Here is a 10,992-nt window from a genome sequence, read left to right on the forward strand (position 1 = left end):
TTCTCCTCTGAAGGAGCACCGGAGTGTTTTGCCATAAAAGGAGCTTTCCCAACTTCCCAACCAAAGAAAGCGCCTCTCACCCAAATGTCCCCTCTCCCCTACTTTCTGTGATGTGAGATTAGATGGATATTGTCTTTCACTGTAAACACACATGTATTGGGGTCATTCATTAGATCAGATCTATTATAAGTAGAGTAAAGAGAAATAAATGTGGTTGAAACCACAAAACATTACAACCATCTCCCTATGGGAAGTGGGATGTCATCAGGGTGGAAAAAGGTGCCCGTGTTGCAGTTTAATATTGGAACGTAGGGTCAAAGTTCAAACACACTCCCGCCCATAGCTTTGTAGGGGACAGGAAACAGACTGTCATCTAAATCACTGCTTCCATCAAGCTAGAGAGGTTTTCCCTGGTGAAGCCCTGGACCCCACACAGATTAACCCTCAGGTTCAGAGAGCCAACCAGATCTGCAGCCGATAAAAAGGGTAGGGGGAATCTGTGTCTTCAAATAAAACGTCCTGTCAAAGTCTCATTGACACAGAGCTGGCAGAGAAGAGAAGTGATCCATAAATGCTCTTTCTTATTTTACAACGATGACAGCTGGATTTATCCCACATTAAAGGTAAACTTTGGGTCTCAGCTACGTACATATCTTCAAAAGGGACTGTTTCATTTCACTTACTGTAGATCAACAGTTTCAGACCAAGACAGCAGCTGTGGACAGCTTGCTGTCTGAGACAGCTGGTGGATGTGTGTGTGTGTGTGTGTGTGTGTGTGTGTGTGTGTGCGTGTGTGTGTGTGTGTGTGTGTGTGTGTCTGTGCGTGCGTCTGTGTGTGTGTCTGTGAGAGAGAGAGTGAAAGCATTTGTGGGGATTGATCTCAACTTAATGTGTAGCCCCCCCCCCCCCCCTCCCCTCATAGTTACGTCCGTGACACATGCATATACACACTTGCACCCACATGCTTTTCCACATCTTTTCCTATGGCTCGGCTGTTCCTTAGGTACTCAGACACTGGGCCCTTTAGTAGCATGTCAAAGTCCTCCATACACTGGGCCAGATCTACAGAGGGAGGAGGAGTGGAGGAGAGGAAGAAGGGAGTAAGGAGAAGACAATGGGAAAAGAGAAGACATACATTTTCTGTTACAGGTTACAGGTTTCAGGTGTTACAGTCTTGGCATGTTGGAATTTGTCTTTTAGATTGTTGTTGTGGGGATAAGCAGGGGTAACAAATGAGACAGATGTCTGCCAGGGCCCCATCAGGTTGGAGTATGGGTCATGTTAACAATACGGTCCAAGATGAATGCATGGCTTGTAACACGGTTTTAGCCAATCACATATTTCTCTGAACCAAAATGTTTTCCAAATGATGAGTGCCTTTCCTAATAACATAGCTTTTAAAATGTACATACATTTGATCATGGAGTGCACATGCTTTTAATCCATGTTTTTAATCCTTCATCACTAGGAAGCCGGCTTTTTTAAGTTTATGTCTATGCACTTTGCACTGTTTTTACCAAGCAAATTGCTATACTACTGTACTGTGTTAGATACTCTATTGTGTGTGTAACTTTTGTAACTTTTGTGTATGCTACCTTTGCCAGGGCTCACTTGCAAAATACATCCCTGGTTAAATAAAGGATACAATACAATTATATAAAAATACTCTTTGAGGACATGCCAATTAAATAAAGGCATTTGAACTTTTATATTTGAAGAGTGCCTTGGATTGAACCCAGAGCCTGTCACCACTCTATAAGCCATTCCAAAGCACTCTATGGACCACTAGTTCTACTCACCTCCATTAATTCCATTGATGCAGTCCCCATTGGCCATGCCATTGGACGCCTGCATCTTAACGGACACCTGCTCCAGGCGAATCACGGCCTGCTCTAGCCTCTCCACTAGCGTTTCCATGGTGACGAGTCTGGAATGACACAGGGAAAGTCACTAGACTGTTCTCCATCACCGGAGCTCATCCAGGGCTGGGTCCAGTCCTGTATATGGACCGTGGGTTTGAATCACTGTCCAAACGTCAGTGTGGATTCCCTCCAAAAGTCAATTCTAACGTTTTGAGAACTTCTATGGCCTATCAGGTCCTAGCAAAGAGCCAGTTTGGGTCGAAACATTATCCTTATAAACTAACACATTTTGGGAGCAGTAACATGGGTGCAGACGTCTCTCATTTCTCAACTGTCATCATTCCATTCTGCCATGTCAAATCCAAATCTGTCAAATTAAGCCACCGACATAGTGAGGGCACCCATCCACTCTTTTCCCTTCTTGTTTTTAGTTTTTTTTTCTCCTAGCACCAGGGGAGCCCCCCCTCCCAAATGTCGTTGTATGGTACCTGTACTATATCAATGACAATAAAGACCATTCATTCATTCACTACCACCTTGTACTTCTGGGATTCAAGCTTTTCAAATTACAAGTTACTCAAGTGATTCTGTGGTAGACTGATGGGTCAATATGCCTTTCGAGCCCTGGCTAGATTTAGTAAAGGAGAGTTTATCCAAGGAGAAGCAGTTCAGTTCTCTGTTCTGCTGCTACAGAGCCACACCTTCTACTGGATGCTGCTCTAACTACAGGAATGTAACAAGTAATTAGATTACACAGGGAAGAGACACAGGGAGCACTAAGCTAATGAAGTATGAGGGAACACGAAGTAACAAAGCCTACACACCCCCTCTGAAAATCAAAATATTTCACTGATTGGATTTACAAAGTGAAAATTACATAACACAGGAGTTAGAGGTATTTTAATTACTCTACTACTGATGGGGTTATATGGAAGAAAGGTGCTTTTTACAGATTTAAGACATAGTTGCAGTGTATTTCCTTGAAAGGGAGACAGAAGTCGGTTGGGTAGAAACTCTATCTGGTCACCTGATCTAGATGTTATCAGTGGAGAGTGACCTCACTGGCCTGACCATTCGCCTGATTACATTTCTCCAGCGTTAGCAAAACGATCCCCACAGCTCTTCACCAGTGATGTCACTGTCACACAGTGGATCATGAGGTCTCCATATACACACACACACATACACACACACACACACACACACACACACACACACACACACACACACACACACACGTAGATCAAAGCTACTTTAACCCAATGCTAAACACATAGGCTGAAATCCTGACTAGAGATTTGCACACAGTGGATCTCAAGTTAGGATCTTGGCCTTATGAGTCGGGGTCCCCTCCAAAGGCACACTCCAGAACAGTCAAAGCAGGATCCTTGAGCAAAACCACGCATCCTTGAGCAATACTCTCCCGACAGTCTTAAACAATTACAGGCCTATCTCAAAATTGTCTGTCCTGCAGTGGCGTAGCGGACGGGCCCGTAAGCGACGCACCGCGGGGGGGGCCCCAGCGGGCGGGCCCCCTAACATTGGTTGCTAGCACCCCCTCTCATTGCACTCACTTGTTTGTACCTTTTGCTAAGTCAAGCATTTAGAATGTAGAGTGCATATTGCGAAATTTCGCAACGTCAATAATGCATCGAACTCTAAAAAAACGCACGTTTTTTTTTACCTCCGTTGCGAAAGGGCCCCCGCCGCCACCTTGCGGGGGGGGCTCGGGATTTTGCGGTACGCCACTGCTGTCCTGGTTAAGGTTCTGGAATCCTTTGTGAGTGAACAACTTAAAATCTACTAACAATATCTTATCTGATTCTCAGGTCTTATCTGATTATCATGTTTTAGGAAAAAAACACAGGACAACTACAGCGGCCCTAAAAGTAGTAAATTATTTTATTGAATCTTTAGACAACAACCAACATTTTGCAGCTCTTTTCATTGACTTATCTAAGGTTGTTGATACTGTGGATCATGCAGTATTGACTTATCAGTGTAACCTGTCAAAACAATCTGTATGCTGGTTTGAAAACGATCTATCAGGCGGATCTCAGTGTGTGTAGACTGAAGGTATCACTTCTAGCTCCCATTAGTGTATCCAAGGGTGTGCCCCAGTCACCGTTAGTCATCGCTAGTGAACTAATACAGCTTGTTTTGTGAGCCTGCTAACAATGTAAAGTAGTGTTATAGTTAACTAGGTAGCAATGTGGAAATGGGGATTACTCACTGAATATATTTCCATGTTTCAAAATAAAAGTCAGAACATTTTGATTGGTTGCCGACATGCGGACCAAAACACTAGAACGTGTCACATATCACAGTCTTGATCAAAATGTTTCCAATGCAAATTTCCACTTTTACGTCAATGATACTGTGATATACTGCTCTGCCTCCAAACCAAACCAGGCTCTTTGTCAGCCACAACTTACTTTTAATACCGTACAATGTACCTTGTGTGATTTAAAACTTGTTTTGAATGCTGACAAAACAAAACTCATCATGTTTTCAAATACAGAATGAAAGCCACTGAACATTCCAGCCTCACATTCCGCAAATGATGAAAGAAAGTTGAAATTGGGTTTTTGTTTTAGAAACAAGTCTTGCTTTTCCTTTGAGGCCAAAAGGTTACTGCCACCTTTATGTCTGTAATGAACTATGACGATGTTATATACATGTATGCATCTTCGCAATGCCTACACATGCTGGATACTGTCTACCATGGAGCACTGAGGTTTATTACACATTTTAAAGCCCTTACTCACCATTGCTCTTTATATGCTCAGGTTGGATGGTCTGCCTTGTCCACCATTGGCATATTTTTATTTATAACAATATTCTTAGTCTGCTTCTATCATACTTTATGGATCTACATCCTTCAGAAAAGTATGGGAAGACATTGTCTTCGCTCCCAGGACACATTCCTACTATCTGTCCCTAAGGTTTCTACTGATTTGGGGAAAAAGGGTGTATGTTGTTGTGTATGTAAGTATGTTGCTCCCTCTGCTTGGAATCAGTTGCAAAATTACCTGAATCTTCGGGAGCTGGTCTCACTGGATGCATCTAAAGTAATTCTAAATGACTTGGAGGCAGGCACATCTGGCTGTAGATGTGTTGGCTGATTCATATTGCCCCTGTTTGATCCCTGATGACTTGTGATGAATATTGATAAATATTTTTGATTCTCTCATTTATTCTTTATTTTCATTGTAAATTGTTATATTCTTTTTTTTATGTCTATTTCTAATCTTATAATCTCTCTAGAGATTTCCCTTGGAGGTGCGAAATGCCTAACATGGGCCTCAGGGGCTATTTGTGTGGGATTGCAGCACATGCCCTAGACTAGAGAGACTGCAGGCACAGACACTAGAACTGCATGTAAGGCAGTGTGGCGACCCACGGGACTGTTGCACTGCTTAGGCATAATATGATTCCACTATTTAAGGGCTTGATGAGAATATAACAGGTTTCTTAGTTGAATTAGGTGTGTCCTACAGAGAAACAAAGAGAATGTGCAGTCTTGAAGGTCCCCAAGGCCTGGAGTTGAGAAACACTGCTACAGTATAATGTCACAGTATCTGCTAGTATGTAAGCCTTTCCATGTGCACTCTATGGATGAATAGAGAATAAAGGATGAATTAAAAGCTAGGCTAAAATTAAAATCACACGACTGTGTAGACTTCCAGGACTGGAGTTGTGCACCCATGTTATATGTTCTATATCCAGTGACAACACTGGATTGTGTCTGATGACTGTTACAGTAAGTGAACAAGTAGGCATATTACCTAAGAGCTAGTCTGGATTCAGTAGTAATTCCCCAGGAATGGAATAGAATAGAATAGAATAAAATAAAACTTTTCTTGTCCATCAGAAAATTCTGAAATGTGACTAGTGCCCGATCCATGAGTGCCTTCTGAGCTGCAGATTGATTGAGTCATTTTCCTACCACGATATTGCAGATTATGTCACGCATGGTGAATAGGACACTGAACTAATATCCATCGTGCTACAGATTACAATAACAGTCTGTCACTGTATTTGCTCAAGCCCCATCAATAATGTATTTGCTCCTGAGGATATGTCAACAACTTAATTTGGAAGCTGTGTGAAAGAAACAGCAATAATCTGCACAGTTCATTTTGATTAGCATCTATTTACCATTATGAGTTTGTCAAAGTCTCCATGGCAGGAGGAAATACCATGCAGAATGACATTTAATTATTTTAGAAGTTTTGGGAATCAACTAGGCCTACTTTGTTTGGAGCTGAGTGATAATAGCATCTTATGGGGAACAAGGGTCCAGCCATCCTGTGGTAACAGAACATGCGCACAACCTCCCGTGCAACAAAAAACACAACCTTTAGCAGTAGCCTTATGCTTACAAACAGGCATGTCATAAAGCCATATATAAACTATCACTACAATCAAACCATCTTAAATGTGGATATCTTCACACAGGAATCATGAGGAACATAACTCTTCAAGCACAACAAATCAATGGACTATAGTGAGACAGACTCAACAGCTGCGAAAGCAGACTGTGGTATTCCATTGAAATGTGAATGGTATAACATAATACATACTAAGCTTTCCATGATGTCTTCTGAACCCTATGGTATCTGATCGTTGAGCTATATTGGGCTAAGCTTTGAGTTAGGGGTGCAATACTGTAGTCTATTCTAGTCTAAAGGTTCAGTGCTGCTTGATAGGCCCCAAACGCCTTCATGAGGAGCATCTGTTTCTTGGAGATGGGTCTTCTTGGAAAACATCAATTTGACATTTGAATCTCATCACATAGAAATAAAGCCTGCAAACATTTATCATAATAAAGCTGAGAAATTGTACTACAGTAGCGTAACCTAAATGTCCCTACACCTCAATTTGAAAAAGTTATTGATAAAAACAATCTAACTATTGATCCATATCCATGATAGCTAATATGATATTTCCTGGACAATAGACATTATTAGACTATTATTAGATTTTCTAAGACATTATTTAACCCTACGACTATAGTATTGCACACAGGTGCAATCATTTCAGAACTAGTATTCTATTGACTATGTTTAGTCAAACTACATGTTTATGCGTCTCATCAAACATGACAGCGGTCATAGAAGGTATGACAATAGCATAGGCATAAACTGCACACAACACCAAAACAATAACACGTTGACAATAAACCATTGACATGTCATCAGCTATTTTAATTATAGGACTAAATCGATTTGTATTTTTTTGGCAATGTTTGAGAGAAAATCGTTCAAATTCCTATAGCGTACGGGTCTCAAGCGTTGCTCAATTCCAGAAAATACCGAAACGCCGCCAATACACAATGTAATGTCGGGTAAAGAAAAACACCAGACACCCAGACCCCACACAATGAATGAATGTGAAAAGAGCAATTGTTCCACCGTTTGTTGGTATTGTTGTTTTCTTTTTTCCTGCCGGCACAACGAATAGAATACGCGCACGCGTTACAATGCTGCGGCCAGCTACAATCCGGACACCCGGTTCGGTTCCGCACCTTTCCCCTAATCCCATTCCATGTTCCCTTCCCACCCCGTAAAAACATAACATGACATTCAGTTGGAAACAAATTAACAAACAAAAGTAACATATTTACCTTCTATTTTAGGTCAATGTTGAAGTTGTGTTTTCATCACCTTTTTATTATTATATCCCGAGGAAGGTTCGTCCCTGCTTCTGCCGCGGTACCCAGCCTCCCTGTCAGTCAATCGCGCAGAGGACCTCTGCGCTTCCGGAACTTCCAAATTAAGCAATACTGACTGGCGAACCTGACAGCGCGATGGAGTGAGCGGTGCACTGTTTCCTCTCTCTCTCTCTCTCTCTCTCTCTCTCTCTCTCTCTCTCTCTCTCTCTCTCTCTCTCTCTCTCTCTCTCTCTCTCTCTCTCTCTCTCTCTCTCTCTCTCTCTCTCTCTCTCTCTCTCTCTCTCTCTCTCTCCCCCCCCCCATCTCCCCCCCCCCTCGCTCTACCCACCCTCCCCTCTCTCTTGCCCAGTCTTGAGCAGGGAGCCCCAGACACCTCGTCTAAAAATGGACCTTCTGATTGAAGTTTTTATGTTATGTTGCACTGAGAGGGGGTCTAGACTTGCCCATAGGTCAACAACTCAACAGCAAGCAAGGCATTTGTTCTCAGTGATGGATGTACATACAAATTCAAGAAGTCTGTCAAATAATGTTCCCAATGGTCATCATCCTCATCTTCATCACTACCATCATCATAGTCAACATCACCATCAGCTTGTCAAATAATATTCACATTGGTCATCATCATCCTCATCTTCATCACTACCATCATCATAGTCATCATCTTCACCCTCAGGCTCACCCTTATCTGGATTTATCATTTTGTACTGGAGGCAGAGACGGCATGTTACCAAAGTTTGGACAGGACCTTCATCCTCACTATGCGTCCCTCCTTTTACTCTTGGTGACACACCAATGTACACAAACTGCCTCTGAATCCAATCCTGACAGAGGTCAGATATCATGCAGGCTCTGCTGATGTCACACAGAAGGCCTCTCTGCTGTGTCATGGCAGTGCAGCAGTGCTGGCCAGTATGGTGTTACACCAGACTGCTCCAGCGTCACGCCAGGCAGGAGAAGGCAGGGAGGTATAGCAGACCTCCTGACATTTTATTAATTAGAAAGTCTCTAAATCATTCATTGGCTTTCCCAGGACATTTCATTTTCTACCTCCCTGATTCCAGATGAGTTGTCTTGTGTGAGGGGAATGTGTGTCCAACGTCAATCAGCACAATCAGGACAATGGTGGAGGGGACTTATGTGACAGTGTTACATAATGAGAAGAAGCTTTGAATATGCAGATGATAATCAATCATATGAATCAACCATATGAATGTGCTCTGGCCCTAACAAGGACTGACTAACAATGGCAATAATACATCAACAAGGTTGAGATCTCTAGACTTTTCATGTTGCGCAGTGAGCAAATGCAAGATAGCAGTGTCCAGAGTAATCACAAACAAACCAACTTTAAAAATATACAACAATATACAACAGACTTTGTACGGCCATTGTAAATAACAACAACACAATTATGTTTAAATATAGAACCTTTTATTTCAATTTAGAGTAAATAGTGTTGAAATTCTGAAATAAAGTTTTAATACCAACAGGACCTTTGCATTTAAATAGTAAATAACACTTTACATGCCTTAATCCAGTGACAATGAAAAGCTTCCTTAAAAAGTTTTTTTTGTCATTTATTTTCATATTTTCCCTTGTAAGAAATAGTTCAAGTATAAAAATTCCCAACAGTGTAAAATAGCTCATCTGATGAATATTAAAAGCAATAGAAGCACATCTATCTGAACCATGACAACAACTATACATTCTAATGGTAAAGCAGCATTTGCTCGATTTTTTTGTCAGGATTTTCTTTTTGTCTTTTCAACAGTTCTAAACATAGAAGAGGCAGAGTACAATCTGCACGCAAATAGGCCTGCATTTAAATACGTTTCATACAAAAGGCATTAAACTAGCCAATATTGTCATGTTCTAAGATTCAAAAGGCAAAAAATATAATTGTACAGTGCACATACAGAATTGTATCTTAAATAAGTTCTACATCAACATTTTTGGTTGAGTATGTTAATAATAATAATAATAATAATAATATTACAACTAAATCTACTCAATAACTTATATGCCTTGAGATGAATACATAATAGTATTAATACAGTACCGCCACTAGGTCTCTGCCCTTAGAGCGCAACATTGTCAACTCTCAAAATAAATATCTTAAATAGTAGATCTCTTGATTTTCTCTTAAATAGCAATACAAATGTAAGGCACACGAAGAAGCCACATACTCGAATGTCAAGCACCTGCAGTCCGTCCACCCCTCCCCCCCCCCCCCCGACACACTCCCCCCATTCCAGACAAACATGAGGCAGCCCAGTTGTTGGGGTAGGTATGAGGGGGGGGGGGGGGGTGAGGCTGTGAGGGGTACTCGGGTAAGAGGGCAGTCTGTGTACCTGACACCAGCCCGGCTCTAGGACAGAGGACAGAGGTGGAAGTGCTGACAGGGGCAGGGCCAGGGGGGAGGAAGGCTAGGGGGGGGGGGAGGAGAGGGGCAGTTCCCAAATGGGCCCAGGGATTAAAATGTGACAGCTCAACAAACGAGCACAAGTGATGTGTTCTTTCCAGAGTGATCCGTCTGTGTGGCGCTGGGTTAACTGTCCCACCCCACCCCCTCCACCGGCAGCTGCCCTCTCCCTCTTTCTCTCCCTTTCTCTCCCTCTCTGTCTCTCTCTCTTTTTTTCACCCTGACTAGATCCACCACAGACACCACACAACTGGGGCCTTTGTCCTTAACTGCTATGTACGCACAATTGTGTGTGTGTGTGTGTGTGTGTGTGTGTATGCATGTATGTGTGTGTTTGAAAGTAACTGATTTGGTGCTTCTCATTGTCTGAAACCATTTTTTTCTTTCTTTGTGAGTGGCTTCATATTGTTCGTGATGCCCTTTGTAGAGTTGATGAGTTGATGACATTTTCAGTATTTCCTGCAGTTTCTTTTGTCTCCTGCTGATTTGTTTGCTTTGCATAGGTCAAGAGGTCGAGATACATTGTCAAAAAGGGACATTCAGCATCAGGAAGATAAAAGGTAGTTCTTAACGTGAGACACAAGCTACGACTCTTCTCCTTTTCTCCACAGTTAATTCAGCTACTCCCTGACAGGCAGAGGTTGTCTTTTTACTAACACACTGGAAACGGCTCCATTTCCCTGATTATCAGAAAATTTACTTCAATGCACTTGAAAAGACAGAACGACAACAAGAGCCCTTGAAATGTAATAATAAATATAGGTTATAAGGGCTTCAGAACCAAAAACAGTTTGGGGGCACCTCTAAGTGTCCCGCAAAAAGAGAACGGTCTCCTACGTTAATGACAGCAATGGGACTTAAGGCCTTGTTTACACCTACACCAACCACAGAGATTAGTCGTTTCATTTCCCCTATATAAATAAATACTCTACTACAATAATAATAGTAATAATAATATTAATAATGATGATAACATTAATAATAATCATAATATTAAATCACCTTCCTTACTTTGTTCTGTGAATTTTTAC

General features: G+C 41.8%; 1 protein-coding gene across 1 annotated transcript in view; it reads right to left on the reverse strand.

Annotated features, from left to right (window-relative positions):
- cap2 (cyclase associated actin cytoskeleton regulatory protein 2) overlaps window positions 1-1,917 on the reverse strand; it is a gene marked incomplete at both ends in the record, with an annotated part of 11,802 nt that extends 9,885 nt beyond the window's left edge. The window contains 2 exons of the mRNA XM_080532533.1: window positions 938-1,062; window positions 1,800-1,917. Coding sequence (XP_080388659.1) covers window positions 938-1,062; window positions 1,800-1,917 — 243 coding nt within the window. The remainder of the gene's footprint in view (window positions 1-937; window positions 1,063-1,799) is intronic.
- Between the last annotated feature and the right edge of the window lie 9,075 nt (window positions 1,918-10,992).

Source organism: Nansenia antarctica, assembly GCF_963989245.1.
Source record: "Nansenia antarctica genome assembly, chromosome: 5".
Taxonomy (NCBI): Eukaryota; Metazoa; Chordata; class Actinopteri; order Argentiniformes; family Microstomatidae; genus Nansenia; species Nansenia antarctica.